We start from the raw sequence: 21,915 nt of genomic DNA, 5'->3' as shown, positions 1-21,915 counted from the left end.
CTCCGCCCCGCTCCGCTCCCCCCCTCAGCGCGGCGTTCGGCAGCACGCCCGCACGGGGACCGGGGGGGTGACCGGCCCCTTCCCCCGCAGGGGGCCGGCAGGAAGCAGTCCCCCTCCCGAGGAAGGCGCGCCGGCCTCCCCGGGTTTGCCAAACCGCCCGGCAGCGCGCTCAGGCGCGGCGAGGCCCTGAGAGGCGGACGGGGAGCCGGAGATGCCCACCGCCGGGCCCGGCTCTCGTCTCCCCGCAGGCCGGGCGGCCTCCGCGCCCCACGCCCCGGGCAGCGCGGCCGCCATGAGCGCTCCGTGACGGCCGTCCGGGCCGGGCTCCCCGCCCCGCCCCACCCCACGCCGCCACGCCGCGCCGCGCCGGACAGCACCGCGGGTTCCCCGTTCCGGGCTGCCGCGGGCGCGCAGCGCAGCGGGATGGCGCCGGCGCTGCTGGCCTTGGCCCACTGGAGCACCTGGGCGGTGTGCGCCGTGATCAAGCTGCCGCAGCTGGCGGCGGTGCTGGCCGCCAGGTCGGCGCGGGGGGTCAGCGTGGGCAGCCTGCTGCTGGAGCTGGCCGGGTAAGGCGGCGGGGGGACGACGACGACGACACGGGAGGGGGGACACACGGGGACAACAGCGAGCCTCCTCCCCGCCCCCGCTCCCGCCGGGGTGCGGCGGCACCGCCTCGCCTTAGCCGGGCTTCCCTCAGCGGGCAGGCGGGGCCGGGCCGGGCCGGGCCGTGGGGGGGGGAAGCGTTTCGGCGGCAGTCCGTCACGAAGGTCCTGCCGTCACAGCTCTGAGGACGTGTCGAGCGGCTGCTCGAAGGGGGCGGCGAGCCGTCCTTGCTCTCTCCGGCTGTGAAACCGCTCCTTTTTGTAACCGGCGGTTAGCCCCTGCTGACTCCGGGTGCGCCTGTCGTGTGCGGGTGCCGCGTCCTGCCTTCGCGGGGCGCACAGGCGCTCTGGAGCAGAAACTTCTGGTTTAAAGCGTTTCCGCGCTCTTGGTTAAAGCGAAAATCGGCTTTTTTTAACTTTGCCAAAGCCAACCTGGGCCACCCACGTAGCTGGAGACAACACCTACTCTTGGGTTTAAGCCATGTATTTAGGTTATTAAGTGGCCCGTGTGCCCTGTTGTGCGGGTAATTGTACCAGTTAGACAGGCTTCTGTCACCCAAATAAGTAAAACATAGTAATTCTTTAAGAAAATTACAGACCGTGTCAAACTCCAAAGATTTGTCAGCCTGTATAAGCTTACATGGGCTAGACTTATTAAATCTTACTTAAAGAGGCTTGTATGGAATGAAAAATAAATAAACTGCCTGCATGTACATTCAAATGTGGGCACAAGCACGTGAGAGAAAATACCTTGAAGAGCCTTGTGGTTGCCAAACAGAGGGATGGAGGTGGCCAGAACATCCAGCCAGATGGCTGCTAGCTCTCAGCACCAAGCTAAAAAGGGGCTTTTTATTCAGAGAAATCACCTCACAAAAATGGCAAGTTGTTTCTGAACACGCCTGTGCCTTGTCTTCAGCTAAAAGCACAGCTGTCGAGCCCAGTCTGGCGCTGCGGAGGCTTAGGTGTACAGACACCCTTCTGCACGTAGCTGTGCAGAAACCCCTGGTCTCCCCTGGGGCTGTTCGCTGCCCATGTTTCCCCGAGGCGCTGAACCCCTGTTGTTGCTGTTTACCCTTAATACACCTTAGAGTGAGCTAAATTCTAGTGCCAGCAGAGGTAACTTACCCACAGCCCCAGCCAAAAAGCAGTGGTAGCATTTTAAAATCATTCATGGGTGTTGGTGTGCACTGAAAAGGCTTCGTAAGTCATGTTTGAGATGAGCATGGAGAAGCCATAAATGCCTTCTCAGCACCTGCGTGATAACCACAGTACCCACACCGCTGCAGGTTCTGCACCTGCTCAGGGCAAAACTGTTTTGGAAGAGTTGCATTGAGTCTTTTTTGAAATGTTTATTGGGACTGTTTATTTAGTAGGACTATTTATCCTGCAGCCTTTAAAGACTTTGAGTCCAGCTGCAGAGAGCTTTGGGGCTACTGGTGCAAACTGGGATGGCTCTGCAGAGCCAGCATGCAGTGACCTGGCAGAGGAGTGATGCAGAAGCACGGTGCTGATGGCAAGGAGTCTAATTTGACTCTACAAGAAATAAGACTTATAGGAAGTTCAGACATTTAAATTCTGAATACAGTAAAAGGCAGTTCCTTACAAGGCAGGCGGTTCCTTAAGCCATCTTTCTATGCCAGAAACCATAAATTTTTCCTTACATAAAAACTATGCCCTAAGAGACCTTTCTATTTTCTCTGCAGCCTTGAAGTTTTTGTCTAACCCCATGGACTTGCATGAAAGTTGAAGAAAGTAAAGAAAAAGTGATAAAAGTTCAATTCCTTTTAGATACTATATTGTGGGATGGCAGGAAAGAGAATTGCTGTTGTTTGGTACACTTCAGAACAGGCTCTCAGTCTGACCAGTACAGCTACACTGGGCAATCTTGTAACAGCATAGTCTAGACAGCTTGGAAGATGTTTTCTACTCCTGTAAAACTTGCTTAATGTATAGATTGGACTACAGACATAAATAAAGAAATCAGAGTTATCCCAGAGGTGCGAAGGCAATTGCAAGGAGAAGGTATCTTCTAGGTCTGGAAGCCTTTATTTCTTTCTCATCAGTTGTAATTAATAAAATTATGCCTTACACACTGTGACACAAAGACCTTGACAAGAAGCATGGGCAGCTTTCTACCTCTTGCTCTATTTGAGGGTAACAAAAATAGACTACAGAATCATCATGCTTGCACTTTTTCTTCATATTTGTTTGATCAGTTTGACAGCTACACCTATCTGGAGCCTTTCGGCACAACCAAAGCAGGAAAAAGAAGTTGTGAAGGAGCTGTCCTGTCCCTTCATGCAGTCATGCTGTTTTGTGTGTTTCTGTTCAGCTTCCTTGTGTTCCTGAGGTACCAGATCTATTATGGTTACCCTCTGCAGACATACCTGGAATATCCCATCATCATTGCACAAGGTAATTTTTTTCAGCCATGTTTTGGAAATAAAGCAGGGCTCACTCAGCACTCCAAGGCTCTGCAGATAGGTACAGTACTCCACTGCAGTGATGTGAATCCATTGACCAATTCTAGCTGGAGTTGGCGGGAAGAGGGAATGAACATCTCAAATATAATTGAATTATTACAAATTTTATGAAAATAGATGGTCAGGTAGAGGAGAAAGATCTAATTAATACACATACGGTGGAGTTGCAGTGTAAGCTCATCCTTTATCCAGTGACTCCAGCTCGGGGAGAAACACTATAAATGCTCCAGACTCTTTACAAAAAGCTTCATTTTGGAGCTTGCAGTGTTTTGGACATGAGTCAAATTTGAGAGATAAAACCTGTAATAAAGCAGTTTCTGCAGACGTGGTGTCCAGTGGTACTGTCTAGGATTACATTTGGGCCCCCTCTCTCCCTTCTGTCATGAGCGATCTTTTATTTATTTCAGATGTCATTCTCCTTTTGTTTATTCTGCGTTTCAGTGGAAACATGAAACGAGCTTTGTTTTATGCAGTCATGTATCCTTTGAAATCTGGGAATTTTGGTTTATGTAGCTTGTTTGGTAGTTCTCTGCATAGCAGCTATGTCATCGTTTGTTTTGTGCTACCATTGTAAATCATTTTCAGCCACTTCTCAACATGCATTCCACATTTCACAGGCTGATTTCTGGGATCACAGTGAAATCTATCCAAGAAGTAAGCTTTATATGTAGCTATGCTTTAGAAGGCCCACAACTGGTAAGGAGTAAGAGCAATTCTTAACTTACATCTTTGCTAGAGATGCAGGGTGGAAATGATGAGTCTTTTTTCTTTGATTCCTACCCATGCAGATTGTACTTGCCATGATGAACACAGCAGTGTATTGTTTTGGTTTTTTTTTTAAATAGGATTTGGGCTTAAATCTCAAGTCATGTGCTTTGGAGCAGCTATTGAGAAACTCCAGGCACTGTTCAACCAAAGACAGTGTGAAAAATAGGAACACTTAGTGTTTCAACCAGTGCTTAATATATTTTATCTAGATTGTATAGTCTGTTATAAAGTTTCAATAAGATTATTTCCAGATGTTTTAAAAAAAAATCTAATTCCCCAGGCAGTTTTGAGAGCTTTGGTATGCTAGAATTTTCAGTGCTATGAAACTTAACATAATATAAGACTGGGGGGGGGCTGGTACATGCTAACACTGCGGAAGTGGATAATAGACCTGGCCATGGTAAGTACTGCATGATTATTTGAAATTAGGTCTTCATATGAAATGACTTTTTTCTGGAAGTCTTTATCAGGGAAATCTCTCCTTATATTTGTCCTTGGAATAATTCATCATTTAGGTTAGCTTTCAGAACAACTAACCAGTTTTCAAATAGAACTGGTTCTCACTTCTGTGAGTAGCTGGAAAACATGGCACTGGCAATAGAGACTCTATGGAGAAAAAAAAAAGAGTTATGTTCTGAGGTAAAGCTGTTAATTGTGGTGCCTTAATTAACTAGCAACGGTTTAAGATGTTGAAAAAATATTGCCTCTTTAGTCCTAATGTCATAATCCTGATTAATAAACCCTTAACATGAGAGGAAAAGAACAGAGCATCAGTCAAAGCATTTGAAATAGGGAATGTTAAGTCTTTGACAATTTTTTTTCCCTTTAGTCCTAGAATTTTGCAAGAAAAACATCATCTGATAATGCCCTATGTAGGTTAAAGATGGTCTTTGCCCTTTTTGTCAAAGAGAGAAAGTTAAATTTTGAGATGAACTGGAGCTGCTAGTGCAAAAGATGATACAAATAGGGATAAAAGCTTCTAAGCCTGCTGCCGATCCTTACTTGCAAGGGAAATCCAGGCACACCACAAAGACCCATGTGGAGAACCCCTCTACCCACTGCCTTTGAAAAATCCCCCTTAAAGGATGACAGAGAGCAAATAGTCTGCTCCCTTCATTATTTTTTCCCACCAACTGGACTCATTTTCCACACATTCTTGTCAGTTTTCTCATTCTTTTATGGTTTAGTTTGCCAGACATAACAGTAACAGATGGTCTGAATCAACCTTGCTGTTTAGACTAGATCAGTCTCATTTTAGCTAACTTTCATAAACAGTTTTATATAGCAGGTTGAGAGGCTTTTTTATTTCTTTGCTTCTTACTGTATTTGCCTCTATCAAATATTTGCCAACAGCAGCAGCAACTGTTGTGCTCTTTGAGCTTCTTTCTGGGCAGCACCTCAGAAATCACTCCCTTGCTTCTGGCGACTTGATTTTTTTGCTTCGCGGTTCCTTAGTAAGAAACTGAAATGCTTGGGTTGCCAAATACGGAAAAAGTACATTTTTTTTTTTTTATTCTAAATGCAAAAGCTAGTCCTGGTTTTAGTAAGTTACATACTAACAGCCATAAGCTAAACACTCGGATAATACAATGGCAGAGGTTCTTTCTCTTTTTTTACCTGCTTTTCAGAATTTGTGCACACTCATCAGTGCAGCCAGTAAGCTGGCTCAGCTGCGGTGCCTCTGGCAGACAAAAGATTCTGGACAAGTGAGCGCCTTGACCTGGAGTATGTCTACATATACCTGTGCAAGTAAGCTATGGGCAACCTGGTGTGAAGCACTGAGTTTTCCTTTTTTAAAGCCGTATCTCCTCCTAATGCCTCTTTCAGTAGGTCTTTACTCAATCATAGTAGGTAAAAATCTTGCCTAATGTAGTTTCCCTTAGTGCCGACTTCTGAGACTCAGATACCACAGAGTCTTTTGAAATCAACTTTTATCATTGACACCAGCTCAGTCACAATGAGACTTTGACTTACAAAACATGCAAATAGGGTCAAGGGAGCCTGATAGAGTTGAAATAACTGAAAGAGTGTCTTTACTAAGAAAAGATTTCAATGTTCTATGATTTAATAAAATTACTAGTGATCCAGCATGAAAAGGCACTAAATTTTGAGTCAGACAATCAGACAATGCTAATTCTGAAAAGTCATCTGCAAATAAATACACGCTTAATGCTGAATACCTTTAACTCCATGACTACATGTAAATAAATTTCTCAACAGAGGAGAATTTAAGAACGTACCAAGAACAGTGATTTGTGCAGTTCATGTGTTGATTACCTAGCGGTCTGCATGAACGGTTCTACAGCTATTTGTCAGAAGTGGCTTTGTCACACTCACAAAACTTGCTTAAAATATTCTTACTGTAAAACATAGTGATGCTGGATCAATTTCCCTGTGAAACAAATGTTTTTAAGTCAATAATTAGAAGTTGTGGTATGTTCACTGAACAATAGCAATAACTTTGTAAATGGTTTTAGTCTGCTGCAAATGTGAAATAATTAACATTTAGATTTGTTGTGGGAAGGAAAGCTGAATTCCTCATATTTGCAGAAGCCTAAAAGCATGCGTGTGAACATTCACAATGGTTAAGTCATGCTAACTCGATTGTGGGTGAGGCTCAGTTTCAACTACTGAAGGAGGGGGCTGAACAGAAAAAGAAGCATTAAACTCTGACGACATCCAATCTAGTGAGATAGATACAAAAATTCTAATTTTATCAGTGATTTTCTCATTAAAAAAGACCCTTAATACAGTGTCACTCAGCTTTGAGAGCTTGATCTCTGAAGCTAAAATAGTGAAGAGTGGATGCACTGAAAGTGGGAATGTCTGTAAGATGTATATTTTCATGCAAGATTATCCTCTATTAAAAGATAGACATTTCATCATTTTTTGAAGGTATAAATGTGTCGTATCTAGTCCACTAATCAGAATTCATTCAATTTACAGCAAGAATAGTTACAACTGTAATGACTACGAATGATCTCGCAGGTGAGTAAAGTATGGAATTGCCTGCCTTTCCAAGATAACAGCTGCCATGGTAGTTTTTAGCTGTTTTGTAAAAGCAGTTACCTGCTCTCAGAAGAACAAACCATGAACCTGCTGGGTTAGCACAGTGAGGGAAGGAGTTAGTTAGTGCTAAAAAAGTAGCACAGGGTTACAAGTCAGTCAAATACCCAGAGAAAACAACAAAACCTGCTTACACTTATCATGTGGTGACAAGTGGTCCAAAAGCCATTATCTTTCTCAAAAGGCAAAAGCACTACAAAATTAATTATGAAAATAGCAGAATAAAGCATTAAAAATCTTTAATATTTAAATACATAAATAAATTTAGTAGAATACAACTTTAAAAATCTGTAATAATTGATAGTTTTTCAAATAATAAGTGTTTCCTTTTCTTACTGTGGGGTTTGTGCATTAAAAAGTTCTTCCAGAAAACTATTTAAAGTTCAGCTTAGTATATGAATAGTTTTGGTCACAACATTCAGAAAGGTTATGGCAGGCTGAAAATGAAATGGTGCGCTGGTAAGAAACTCACAAAAAACTGGCTTAAAATATATAATTTGCAGCTGATTTCATTACAAAGCAAATTTACTTAACAGCTTCTTACCATCCTGACAAAACTGAAAGAACTAAGGAGTGCAGCAGATTTTTCAATAAATGGTTCGAAATCAGGACTTGGTAGATGTAAGAACAGTTACAAAATCACACTGTACTTTATTTGGTGGATCCTTGTTCAAAACTGGTATTTCATCAGAAACATCACATGAATGATTTATTTATTTTTAAGCAGTCCTCTGCAGCACAATAAGGCTCTAATTTTACAAGCAGTTCAAGTTGCTCTTTCACTGGCAAAGGAAGTCCCCTTTTCAATCAATATTCTCACCCCCATGCTTGCTGGTTTCTCTTTGCCGGAGTAAGAGTTTTGGGGACATGCAGTTATCTGGATCACCAAAAAATCGGCACATGCAGAAATTTAGTCCAGGTCAGTTATCAAGTCCAGTTCACCCACAGCTACACACTTAGCCTGAGTAGAAGCAGGAGAAGTATATTGAGGGGAGGGAGGAAGGGAGAAAAACACCATGAAAGTAAAGCTGGCTCTGATTAAAGCTGCTTTTTAAAATAAAGCACAATACACTTTGGAACGTGGAAGAGATGGCAGCAAACATCGATACCGTGCTGTTCTAATGGAAAAGGTTTCCAGTTAACTTCTAACACTGAACACTTTGGCATGTTCATCTTGGTTTCAGAGGCATGTATGAAACTGTCAAGTATTGCACATTTCTGAAACAAAATTTTGTGTACATTTCTGTGTATATTCTATTTACCAAATGGATATTAGATATAGCTATACTTCAAATTGTGGTCTCACAGGTAGAGATACTATGCTTATTTTGGTTTAAAAAAAATCTGAAAGTTAATCAAGATACTGAAAAACTGCTTTTTTCTCAGTTGTCAGATTTCCTCTCATTAAAATCTGACAGATACAAGTATTTCCTGTCTCCCTAAAGTCTAAACTTAACAGATGGCAGTAGAGAATAATCCTTTTATTATAAACAACACATGCAACTATAAAGGGCACATGAGCTGCGGCTCCTGAGTTTAATTTTAGGTGTAAATATAAATTTATATGAGGCTACTCAAACTTGTACTATTCTCCTGGTTTTGTCACAAAGGAATTAAAGGAACTGTAGTGTATTATTTTCAGATACCACTCACAAGTGCTAAATGCTCTTCTCTGCTACATTTACTTTGAGAATTTCTGGGTTCCTGAACATGGCAATTTAAACTAATTGATTTAAAAGAGTTGCAGAATGGGAACCAGCCTATTTTTACACCAGTGGAGGTTTACAAAACAATGTGTATTCTGAAAATGACAGCAGTTGATTCTTTTGGATTTATGCTTACAAGATTTTTTTTTTCCCTTTTAGTTCTCATCCGTTTCATAACCATGCTTATTCTCAATATTTGGGTCACAGCCACAATCCTTCACTACAGGAAAACTAAAAAGACTGATTAGAAGACACTCATCAGCACACAACATAGGTACCATCAACCCCCCCCCCAATATAATTAAGCTTAAACAACAGAAAAAAGGTTGAGGAAGCTCGCTCTGTCTTAAGCCTAGTATTTATCCCTAAGCATAATTAGTAGAGTCATGCTTATTTTCTCTTAGAAATAAGTCTGATAAGATACTTAATTTAAGCAGCATATTTTTATTGGTCATTTAAGACAAGTTTCACTGATATCACATTTTCTCTGGACTTTTTTACTAAATGAAGAAGGTATTTCATATTTAGATGTTCATATATCGTATCACTTCAGTACTTTCTGGTTACATATAAGCAATTTTCTTCAGTTACACAAGAGCAATTTTGCACCAACATACCAACTCATCTTTCTGCATCTGCTGCAAGTTTGAAAAACAACAACAGATGTTTGTCGTCTTCTTGCAGGCAACTCAATTAGTTAGACATTAACTATCTGTATTTTAGGATGAAGAAAATCTGAGTCAAGGCCTAATCCAAAATAAGGTTCTAAATGTGTTTTACTAAGTCACAAACCCAGTTGGGATTGTAGTGCTTACATGCAACACTTAAATAGTACAATTTATACAACTGATACAGGATACCCATGGTCACTTTCTTCAAAATACCCAGTTTTTATTAGGATATGAGCAAAAACTCAACTATGAATTCTTCTTTTTCAGCCTGAGCTCTCATTCACTGAACATACAGTTTTGGGAACAGCAGAGACTAGAGCGTATAGGAATTAATGAAACTTTGACTAACAGAGTTAAAAGTTGTGTTTGAGCCAAAGTTCCTGAACTGATACCCAAAATCCCTAAATGCAATCCATACTGACAGTGACCCCTTTACTTGTACAGCTTGATGCATCATAGCAGACTCGTCTCCAGTGGTGACTGGGTTTTGATGATACTGCTCTGTGCTTTGTTAGTTTTCAGCCTGTCCATGCTGAAGAACATAAAAGACTTCACTTAAATTTTTATTTTAGAGATTCTAATCAATTTGTAGTAGGTATATTAAAAAAGAGAAAAGGATATTCTTGAGAACTATTAATGGGGGATTTTTTTTTTTGAAGTAATGCCTTTCCAGCCAAAAGTTACAGAAGTAATCATACAGCTTGCCTTCAATTCTCATTACGTTCTCCAAAATGAAAAGATATGCCTTTTCAAAAGAGTTCTTACAGTATTGCTGTTAAAACCAAGGCAATCCTTGGTGCTGGCACCCTTGAAAACTATGGGAGGACTGCATTGACTACATTTGAGGCAGGTTTTCCCTGCAACATGCTAAATCATTGGACTCTTGCGGAAGAGCGGGATCTGCAAATGCAGATGTTTCCGCCAGCGTACACCCTGCAATCAGACCGACCAACATCTTCACTGTCAGAAAACATACCTGCTTTGTAAACTCTGATTTTAAAGTGGGAAGGGGTAGGAAGAGGTATGTCTGTGGACATACGATTTCACGTATCTCATATTATTGAGAGCAAGTTCAAAGATGAGCATTTTTTACTGCTCCAATAAAATGTGTAACTGTTTCTATGTTGGTTGAAAGAGTAACTGTAAAGGTCCTGTTATGATTTTACTAAAGCTGTGTAAAATATCTAAAGTGGTCTAAATGGTGGCAGGTGGCATGTGATACATTTTCCAGGTCATATTAATAAACACTATTCTTCATGGCAGTTCATTTGCATTACATTTAATTTTTTATTCTGTTTCCATATATGGAAAGAAAATGAAATATTCATTGCAGGTCATTAATGGGCAGATTTCACCTTAATATTTGAAGCATGAGGCTGTATATTAACCTGTAAAATGCTGAAGAGCTCCAGCATCTTAAAAGGAAAAAAACACACTTCTCATCTCCTTTTTTTTAATTAAAGCCTCTTCTTGATAGAGAAAGATTTGTAGAATCCAAACCCTCTCTGTTACTGACATCTTTCATACTCCTGAGTGATAGTGTAGCAAAACGATGAAGACACTCTATTCTCAGTTTGAGGATCAGCACTTCAAGTTGGTTTTTTTCATCATAAGACGCTGAAAACACATTTAAGAAAAGTTCTTTACAGGTTATTTAACATATTTCGAATAAATCATCTTAGAAACCTGTGGAAAAAAAGAAACTGAGGAAAAGAAACAAAGCTGGGTAATTCACAAGCGTAAGGTAAAGTAATTTTGTGGACTTGGAAAGCTGGACCATGAGTTCTCATTCAAGCTGCAAGAGATATGGAACAAATCAGAAGGCAGCAGTAAATAGTTTTACACACTCCCCCCCTGAGAATAATTTCTTTCACTTTTGTCAAGTTGACATATGCTCAAGTCCTGGGCAAGGCCCACAAAAGCATAGAGCCTGTGGTTTTCCAGTACGTAAACCATAATCTTCTTGGTAGCTGGATTAGAGGCAATAGCTTTAGACAAGATACATGGGGAGGATAAATCTTGTTAAACTTGTCATTCAGCAGTATCAGGGTGGACACAAGTGAGTTGCTTGCTGCGTAATGCAGCAGTGGACCAAAGACGGGCAGGGAAAGCATCTTGGTTTTATTGCAGGGTGTGTAAGCCAGCAAGCAACTTATCCAGAGGGCTGGAAGTAATGCCTCTCCCTTCCCAGATGCTGTGCAAGTGCTGAATTACACACTCGTGTCTGACTGCAGCAGTTCACAACATGCTCACAAGGTAACACTGCCTTTCCTGTCCTGGCTGGTCAAGTGTGGGTCCTGTCCGGGCTTTCAAAAGTACAAGTTTTCTTGCCTGTGAAAAGACAAGATCTGAATTCTAGTACAGTCTATTGGATAACCCCAAATATCTCCAGCTATGGATATAATGGAACTATGACTGCATTTGTAACAGATAGGCTACCAGCTGCACTTAGCCACAACGCTCAGTTTAACAGTATGAAAGAGAAAATGTTTATGATGAGATTTACTATCCGAAAAAAGGAAGGAGGACATGATCCCAGAGACGGCATGTTGCAGGTGTGAAAGTGCAGGTGTAGACAGTGGAAGATATGTATAGTGTACTTTTCCCAAAAGCCTGTTTCTCAACTGTCCTCCATGAACAGGAACATCATACGCAAAAGCAAACCCTTCATCTCCGCCACCCTATGGGCCTCCGTAATACTTAGCATTTTGTGCAGAGTGAAACTACGCAGACATAGATGGATGTTTCTTTGTGTTACCCTAATCCAGCAAAAGATGTTACTGCTTGGACTGCTCGCAAGTCCCTGTCCAACCCCTCAGCCTCTTCCGCTGGCTTACATTGTGCATGTAGATGCTCCCTAACCTGGTTCTGCTAATCTGATCTATTAAAACAGGAGAGAAAGGAGTGGGGTGGGCAGGTAGACACACACCTCAACTGCCAGAGCTCAGAAGCTGGATTTTAGAGCAGTTTGACTCTTTGGAGAAAGTCATTCACAGTTAGCTAAAAGGTCCCAAACAGCTTACAACTTGTAAAAGCCTTCATTCACTCCTTTAAATTAGGTAAAATTACTCTTCCTCCACCAGATAATCATTATGCATTTAAGGACATATGTAATAGGGAAAAAAACCCAGAACACCTCAGAGCCAACAGGAAGAATTATATTATTATAAATTAAAAGCTACACAGATGTGGAGATAAACTCAGATGAGGTAGTTTCCCAGCCCTATAGTTTCTATGATGATAAATAATTATTCCTTCCCTGCTAGTTCTTTTCAGGCTGGTTTGTTCCGTTCCCTTCCAGATTCTTCAAGACTTGAGATTCATATTTATGTATGAAGCAGAACATGAAATGTTGCCTTCATCACATAATGGTCTAAGGATATCCCAATTTGGAGTGTGAGGAAGCTGAAAAATAACTTAAAATAGGATGTTATTAACTTCTTGGTTTGTACTGAGTTTAATTTGCTTGATTTTGAGCTAGAGTTCTCCAAAATACATAAAAGAGTTCTCAGAGATGATGGCCGTTGATGTCAAATAGGCATCTGGGAGCCACAATAAACATCACCTCAAGAACCTACCAGCTCATCACTTGTGCTGGATCCAATTGCAAGACCTTGGCAGTCTCACAGACCTGAGTCCTGATGGATCTCAGGTGTTTCCTGCCTGATGGCAAGATAGACATACAAACGTCTTCAAGATTAAGGTGTCAACTATTCCATTCTACCTTGGAAGTGGTTTGAGGCAAGCACCATCTCTGTCTTGAAAAAAAATCCAGCCTTTGGACCAGGGGTAAGATAAGAGGTTTTTTACACTACACGATACTCTTGATGAAATTTAGTTGGGGATACCTAAAAGACAATTTAAATAATTGTCATAATTTTGTTCATGCCCTCTTTTGTTTCATTATTTCAGCTCATAGCTGTCTTCAATTGTCAGTAGCCTAAACAAGTACTTCTGTGTACAATGCAGTGTTACTGGCTCACAGGAAGGGAGATTTAAGAGGGCATCTTGTTTTATCTGTCAAGTATTCTGGAAACTAATTTGAAGGACAGAACCTGCACCAGCCTAAAACGTGCCAAGAACAGTTAGCTAACAATGATTATGATTCAAATTGAATAGTAACATGGCTCCAGCCTGAAAATAAATTCTACTTACCACCTTATTGTAATTGCAAGTCATCTGTGTATATGCCTACTCCGGGATGAACAAGATTTCTGCTTTTGAATTTGGAGGCTTTGGCCAGCAGTACCAAGATGCTGACCTCTCTCATACTGTACGAAAAGGGTAAATAGAAGAACACGCTTCCTATGCCTCAGTGTCCCCTCTGTCATGTAAATCAGGACTCTAATGAAGCACAAATTGAGCTTGTGTAAAGCGTATTTTAAGTTACCCAATTACTGTAAAGAAATTCTTTCACCTTTGAGCAACTGACTACATACAGATTTCACTGAGCTGACTTGCAAGACAGTGACTTGAGAGATTTTAAGTTGTTTTCCCTGAAATGCACTGTCAGCACGACTTACAGTCCTCATGGTCTCTCTGAGCTCAAGGGTATTTTCCTCTCTCAGTGTTGATGTTTGTTTTAAGCTTGCACGTGTGCCCACCTTCCCAGTAATAAAACTCCCACTGCTGTCACTCTGAACAGTCTACAAAGCACAAAGGGGAGCTTCCTTACTGTATTTATCAAGTCCTTCCATCACTCCAGAGCGGACAAGTGGCTACACAGATCCTACTGAACCTTAGTTGGCCCCCAGTACATAGGGGCTGTAATATGCTGTACAACATCACACAGACATGTGAGGCCATGGGATCCAGCAAGTAGATGCAAGCCCTGAAGCTGCGCCTAGCTACAAGATCAGCTTAGACAGCTGAAAAATTTTTCAGCTGTTTGAAAAATAGAACACAGCTGAGGTAAGAGACAATGCTAGGGCCAGCGAATGTGAAAAAGGGTTCAGACGGTTGGGTTCCTGGCTCCTTCAGCCTTAAAACAGTTATTACGTATCTCGGACACCTCCAAAAATGTTTTCTCCAATTCACTCGGTAATAAAAAGTAGCACATATCCGAGATACATTGCTAACATGCCAATTCAGTGCTTAAAGTCTAAGCAGTTGGCAAGCCAAAGGAAAAGAAGAGGATTCACAGTGATCCCACAAGCCTGATGTACTTCTCGTCAGGTGACCATGCTTACCAAGTGATGCAACAGCATCCTGCGCAAAAAAAAAACCAAAACAAAAGCTTAACAAGGGTGATGACAAATGACAAGAAGAACTGGATGACCCAAAAAGCACACTGGGACATGACAATATAAGACTATACATACAAGTAGGCTCACATCTCTGAACAAACCTTGAAGACTTAGACCTCAAAATGGGGTGATACAACTGAAGCATCACATACAGTTTCCTTGGCTGTGAAAGCATGTCTCCATGGCTCCTCTAAGCAACCTAAAAAGGGTTGCAGGGACATGCAGTTGCTGCTGCACTCTCTGCCCTTGCTTTTCAGGGTAACGATGTGTCTTTCAGATTTCTTTAAGGTATGCAGGACTATGTACAGTTATAACTTTGTAATTTTGCTACCTCTCACCTGCCTTTCATTTTGCAAGGCCACTTTAATCCTGCAGCTTCTCTAAGATCACTGCAGCAAAAGCAGCAGTGGTCAAATCCAGCTTCACACTTGGAATAGCAAGTACTGGGTAGTAACTTGACTTTCTTACCCTTATAAAACAATGCTTCCTGCCTACAAAGGAGCAAAGATTCAAAACCCCAATCTTCATAACAAGGCCTGTTAATTAGCATCCCTATGCTAATAAATTACAGTTCCTCTGAGTCCCCGCTTCTTGGAGCTATGGTTTTATGGTGCGCTTTTCCACTCATTGCAGTAGTTTCTGGGGAGACCTAGACTTGATGTGCTTAGATGCAGTGTTCTTTTCTGCCACATACATCTCAGTAGACTTGTCTTACTTCTCAGATGAGTGTGTCCGAGTACATCATTGTCCACTTTACAGGCAACTTCAACAAAGAACATGAATTAGTTTCAGAACCACTCCATCACATCTTTTACGGAGATCCAAAAGAAAACTCCTTCCCACTCTCATGAGGGATACTTCAAAGCAGTAGGCAAAACTTCAGGATTCATGGGGTGCTCATAATCCCAGAAGAAGGTAATAGGATCATCTTAAAAAATAACAAATGTTTTCAATTTAAAGTGTAGTATGTGCAGAGATGATAGTCCATAATCAACTGTAATGCACTAAAAGGGCACCAAGCCTGTTGGAGTTCAAGGACCATCTGGATGTTGCTCTTAGTCATATGGTTTAGTTTTAGGTACTCCTGCAAGGAGCAGGGAGTTGGACTTGATGATCCTTATGGGTCCCTTCCAACTCGAGATACTCTATGATTCTGCGAAAAAATAAATTAATCACTATTTTAACAAGAATGCCGAGGCAAACTATCCAGGAATGCAGAGAAGACTGAAATACTCCAATTCCCTGAACTGGACCATGGACTGTTATGTTCTCCTGCCTTAGAATAAAGAGATGGTAAGAGTTTGTAAGAGCAATGCAGGTATTTTCATACAAGTTCCCCCTTTTCACAGCAGCATCCCAAATACAACCTCACAAGCACAGGATGGGTGAAGGCACTTGAGACCAAGATACGTAAATCCTCTTCCAAGAATGATTCTCTCAAAACTAGATAGGAAACTAATACCTTGTAAGATTATAAACGCAAATGCTCAAATTTCTAATGATCATGTGACACTGCCCGAGAAACTAAAGAGACAAAGCATATAATTTCTAGCAGCAGCTTTCCTGGCCTTGGTGACTTCAGAGAGCCACTGAAAGCCTGTCAAAAATGTGGGAGGTTCAGTGTCTTCAACAGAATTAGTAAGAGATTTAGACACTTGCAGTGAAACTTCAGTGATGTTTTAAATTCGGCCACTGTCACTGCCTGCCATGATACTTGAGCCTCTTGCATGTCTCCAAGTCCTACGTGGTTCTATGGTCCATGTCATGTTTTGGTTACAGCATCAACCATGCCAAGAAGCACAAGAACCACAGAATTTCCTTCAGTATGCAGACTTGGTGCTGGATTGCTGGCAGCACTGTGACGGTTTGAGCTCTGGCAGGAACCACTAGAAGCAGGGAACTGCAGTACACAACTAGGAGAGAAGTGGAAATCTCCTTGCAGAAAGGTCTTTGTGACAACTGACACGTTAACCCCGATGGGGTCTTCCTGTCCAGCTTCCGTGCTGGTGAGCTCTTGGATGGGAACCAAAGAGCAACTTCCATACAAGTGTCTTAAGCTTCTGGCTCCAAGTCTGACCCCTGATTTTTCCAGAAGGTTAATTTGGAGTTTAGCTATGCTATTTGTTTACTCTTGTGAAACAAAAGGACTTGCAGTGAGAGAAATTTTATAGATAAAGTTATCTAGGCCATAAAAATGTCCTGTTTGCTGGGACAGCCCTGTTACAAAAATAGTGTTTAAATGTCAGTGACTTTAAGACAAATATTCCTTCATTCAGGAATATGCTCTTCTCAAAAATTTTAAAAGCTTACCTACCACTGGACAATAAGGAAACAACAGTCTCCAGGAACTAATGTTTAAGAGTTCTTTGCATTCCATAGATCAGCAGATGAAAGCTCTGTCTTGAGCAGAAGGATAAGCGAGAAGAACAGAAGAGCAGCTTTGACTTTTGTGTCCTGGGTACAAAACAAGTTTGTGCACATCATACCATTGGCCAAATGATCTCCACATTACAGCTCAACACAGCCCACGCTGTTCCTTTGTTTTGGGACAAATTGCTTGAAGGAGAACTGAGGAGTGCTATGATACTTCCATCCCTACAGGCACTGAAAACTCAAAAGCCTTGAGGAACCTACGCTAAGTTAGCCCTGCTTTGAGGTAGAGGTCAGACCAGAGGACCTCCAGTGCTCCCTATCAGCCCATATCATTCTATGATACCATCTCAATACAGCCTACTGTATGTATAGCTAACAACTAATTGTACAAGTATAGAGTGTATAAACTGTGGCTAGTAAATACTGTAATACAGTACATCTCATAAAATGTCAGGCTTAACAGGACCCCAGGGATTCACAGTGAATGAGGGAAGCCAAGGAGAGAAAGTGCAACAGATCCAGCCCCAGCACCTGATGGCCTGTCAAAACAGCTCCTTTGGAGTCTGCGCTTCCTCCACACACAGTCTTTCCTTGGCTTCCTTTTGAGCAACCCTTGCCTTTCCCATATCTGCCACAGTAGTTGCCTAGATATTTAAATATTTCAATTAATTACCAGCTTCTCAAGTTCAGGAACTATTTTACCTTACTCAAATAGTTTATTTAAAAATATATATATAATATTCTCCAATTCAGAAAAGGATAGAACTTCCCACAATGTAACATTTTTTTATATATATATATAAAATATTTATGCATTCAGTGAATGGAAACAGTTTTACTGTATACATTTTTAATGTTGTACTCTATGCAAATCTGTATTGCCTAAAAATATACCGTACTTCTGTAAATCAAAACAAGCAGGGAAAAAACACTGTAGCTGTGCACTGGGTTATAATACCTAACAGAAATGATCTGAAAGTTTTAGTTCTGAACTTAAGAACTCACAACATCTTACTTTGCGAGTGCATAAATAGAAGACTGAATACATTCTGGCTCTGTTAAGGTGAACTGTAGTAGAGGTTACAAAATGTAAATATATTTATTAATTTTCAGTATTTCAGTGTTTCCAAGTCCACCTTTCATAATAGTGTTAAATAAATCATGGTCCTATCCTTCCAAACATTTCAACACTCTTTAAAAAACAAAAACAAACAAACAAAATTTTAAAGTGAAATGTCCTCCTTCATTGAAGTGTTAGATCATATTTTAAATTACTGCACTCCCACACAATATTTTATATATATATATTTTAAATATATATATATATATTTATATATATAAAGAGACCAAATAGGAGACTACATTTTTTTACTGTCAATATGTTTAACATCGCATACTGTAGTTGTATAAAACATGCATTTTCTGGGATAATTATGAACACATCATGAATGAGTCCACATAAATTATATTTTTTTGTACAACTCCCAAGTTTAAAAAAAAAAGATTAAGTGCCTCTGAGGCCCTTTCTTCCCAGCTATCAGTTCTCAAAACACACTACTGAAATATTTATCTATACCTATAGCTATGTGCTAGAGAACCAGATTTAAAATTTTAAAATACATCTACAGTATGTTTTACTTTTCTTAAAGTTTGTGACAGTCCTCTGATATTGTGTTGTGAAATGTAAAAATAGTCACAGATTGTTTTTTTCCAGAAATAAAAAACACATCTAGGAGAGTACGCAAAAACAAGGCAAAATGAAGTTTCATAGCACTTAATGAGGGTTAATATAAGTCAATAACTAATATTGAGGTTTGTAAAAAGGGCTGGATGAGCAGTTACATGTACGAGCAAATGGTCTAGTAATTCCAATGGTATCAGACATTGTTTCTGTAACCAACACTTCTCCACCCTTAAAACCAGTCGATATACATTCAGAATAGGCTGACATTGATATACTTACTAGGTGTAAAAATAGTGCACTATTTTTTCTGCCACAAAGCAAAATTGCATCCTAAGAGCTGGTAAACCTTCTTTTTTCCTTAAATAGAGAATGGGCAAAAAACTTGGAAAAAAATTAAATTAAGGCAATTAGACAGGTAAAACAGGACTGCCCATGATGACGTAGCTGAAACTAGTATATACTTCAAACTTATACTAGCTGCTGAACACTGACATGCAGCTTTTGATACACGTGTATGAATGATATAAACTTCAACATTATGGCTTTATACAAGTGCATAGTTGCAACTGCAATAAGTAACGGTATCTGATTAATAAGCATAAAAAAATAAAGTGGAAAGATTTTTAAAACCCTCTTGCAGTATTACAGTACAATATATATACACAGTATAATGGTCACTTCTTACAGATGCAGTCTATATCACTATGGTGGATCTTCCTCCTGTTCTTCTTGCAGACATGCTGGTGGCATCTTTACGAAACCTGAAAAGTCAGTTTCTTCCATTCCTCTTGATCCTTTCATGAAATGTAGTGTATGTGTCTTGCCAAGAAAGCTTTTGTGGAACAGAGTTTAGAAGTTTACCTAACATATCCTTTTACTATTTACCAACCATTCCTCATTTGATCAGTCACTCAGGAGAATACAGGAAAACCCTCAGAGATTAGTAATTTATATTGCAGCAAAAATGTAAACCTCTGATACATATAGCACAATCTCTCAGGAAAATATATTTTTTTTTTTAATATATTTTGGGATATGTTTCAGTCTTGCTGTAATGGGAAGAAAATTATCACCTTGAATTGTGTCTGCGTTCACGGAAAGCAGTTAGCTGAAAAAGAAGCAGGAAATTTGGTCAGTGTAAATCTGACAAAAATACACTTCCTCAAATTCTTCATTTAGGATGTGCTCATCAGCATATTTGGGAGAAATATCATTCCTCTTCATTCAACAGCATCGTTACTTAAGTATAGCACATCCTTACGCATTATGATCCCAAATCAATTAAACCCCCTTGCAATAGATGAGGGTAAAGTACAATATGCACGATGTAATAGTCACTTCTAAAGATTAGTAATTTGTAAACTTTTAATACATAAAGATGCAGTATATTTAATTAACGTAATGCTTGTTACTGTAAACACTAAGCCAGTTAAATTCTACAAGAGCTGGTATCTCAGTTAACTGAGTATGCAGCTGAGGTACAGCCTTAGTGCTGCTGTCATCACCCATTCTTTTACAAAGCTGAGACACACCTTATGTACTATTATTTAAAATAATTCTTAGGAATTTAACGTTTAGGATTTTCTTCTGTGTAAACGTAACATTGCATCAACATGTAAAATGATCAAACATTGAGAACTATAAAATAGTTATCACTATTTCCAGTACATTCATCACATTGCATATTTAAGTAAGCCATGGGACAAATTAGATCAATAAAACAGCTGAAATCAATAAAACAGCCAAATCTTTTCTAAAGCAGTCAAGGAAACCGTATCACAGAAGCTGCAAAGCCCATTTGTTTATGTAGTTTTCAAATGCATGGTTAGGTACCCAAAAAGCACAGCACTGCAAAGGAAAGCCAAGTCAAATTCACTTTATAACACAGGTAGAAAAGCAAAATGCAGAACTCCAGTGTTTTCATGTCTGCTAGCCATAGACCAGTTTGTTTATGTTAAAAGCTTAAAAATGAAAAGTATTTGTAAATACCAATTCGATTTCAGCTAAATATCCAACTGCTACAATCTCCCTTTTAGCCTTCAAAAATTATCTGCAGAGGTTAGCAGTATTAGCACTATAGATGGGCAACCTACTCTGACAACCCTGCTGTTTTTTTTTTCAGGCAGGCAGACATGAATTTTGAAAAAAGATTTAAAATTAGAAAAATAAAAACACTGACAAAGGCAATAACTTCATTTTAATGAAAATGACTCCTCTAAAAATTCATCAACATCATGAACAGAATCTCATTTTTACTGTTTAAAATATTAAAATGAGATCTTGTGTTTTCTCTGCTTTGAGAAACAAAATCCAACATAGCATGCTGTATTCAAAGGCAAACAAATCCATTCCTCTCTATTTAGATTTACCCCTTATACTTCTTCAGAAATCAAAAACATCGTCATCATCATCACCATCAATATCATCAACATCATCAAATGACCAATCCCAGTCCTTAAATGCCAGATCAAGTAATCTGCAACAGGAGGGTTTGATGTTTAATGTGTGTCATGCTCCTATAAAAGACTTCAAATTTCCATTCATCATCACTAAACCTTTTTAAGTAAAAGACTGTGTTAAGGTAGGTGGGTTCCTTCCTTCGCCTATCATGGAATATGAAGACTCAGTATTCATGTAAACCAGGAACATTGTATTCATTGGAAATTTAACTCACAAATCATTCAATTTTATAGAACACTTACCATATTAATTTTTTTCCCCAAAAAAATTCAGTAGAAAAGACCAACATGTACCATTTCGTAAAATTAGTCTGGTTTGCTGCTGTTCTTGTTGACTGAGGTACAGTTTCATGCTCTCCTGGTATCCCTTTCCAGACAATAACACAAGGCTAACAATTTTTCCACTAAAATCAAGTAATTTTGATTGCTGAACAGAACATCAAATGAAATAGCATCATCTGAATTTAAAAACAAATACAGTAGGATTTTACTACATCCCAAATACAGTGGGATTACACTATTCAACTATACTGTAGCTCATTATTTAAAGCTAAGCAATGCCAAAAAAGAGGATATGGATACATCAACTGTTCTCTAGGCATTGCTGCCTGAGCTCCTTCTACGGTCACCATAGAACAAAGAAAGCAAGTGAGGCAAATGTTGTCAGCAAATGAGTCATTTTATCTATTTTAGACATTTTTTTTGAGATGGGATGAATCATTGTCTAGAAGCATTCATCTCTTTCTGTTGTTATTGAAGGATCTTAGACAAATATCTTAAGTACTAACTTCTTAATTGCTACAGCTACAAGAAAGGAAACTCAGTCTAGTCATCTCTCCAGTGAGCTCAATGGATTT

At 39.8% G+C, this 21,915-nt stretch overlaps 2 protein-coding genes across 4 annotated transcripts in view; one reads left to right on the top strand and one right to left on the bottom strand.

Annotated features, from left to right (window-relative positions):
• Nucleotides 1-176: 176 nt before the first annotated feature.
• Nucleotides 177-8,909, top strand: SLC66A3 (solute carrier family 66 member 3). Its single transcript, XM_069805798.1, has 7 exons — nucleotides 177-566; nucleotides 2,935-3,017; nucleotides 3,493-3,562; nucleotides 4,196-4,253; nucleotides 5,482-5,602; nucleotides 6,800-6,841; nucleotides 8,785-8,909. Exons 1-7 carry the CDS (start codon nucleotides 424-426, stop codon nucleotides 8,871-8,873), a joined length of 606 nt encoding a protein of 201 aa, XP_069661899.1. The 5' UTR covers nucleotides 177-423; the 3' UTR covers nucleotides 8,874-8,909.
• Nucleotides 8,910-9,049: 140 nt separating this feature from the next.
• The window catches only part of ROCK2 (Rho associated coiled-coil containing protein kinase 2), a 110,142-nt gene continuing 97,276 nt past the window's right edge, over nucleotides 9,050-21,915 (bottom strand). For 2 of the 3 annotated variants that reach the window (XM_069805791.1, XM_069805793.1), the window contains 2 exons: nucleotides 20,969-21,075; nucleotides 9,050-19,707 (listed from right to left, as the gene is read on the bottom strand). In XM_069805791.1, coding sequence (XP_069661892.1) covers nucleotides 20,982-21,075 — 94 coding nt within the window. In that variant the 3' untranslated portion in view covers nucleotides 9,050-19,707; nucleotides 20,969-20,981. The remainder of the gene's footprint in view (nucleotides 19,708-20,968; nucleotides 21,076-21,915) is intronic. The other variant, XM_069805792.1, reaches the window with a different exon arrangement.

The sequence above is a fragment of the Haliaeetus albicilla genome, chromosome 18 (assembly GCF_947461875.1).
Source record: "Haliaeetus albicilla chromosome 18, bHalAlb1.1, whole genome shotgun sequence".
NCBI classification, from domain to species: domain Eukaryota; kingdom Metazoa; phylum Chordata; class Aves; order Accipitriformes; family Accipitridae; genus Haliaeetus; species Haliaeetus albicilla.
The sequence above is the reverse complement of the archived record's forward strand: the minus strand, read 5'-3'. Positions and strand labels throughout refer to the sequence as shown.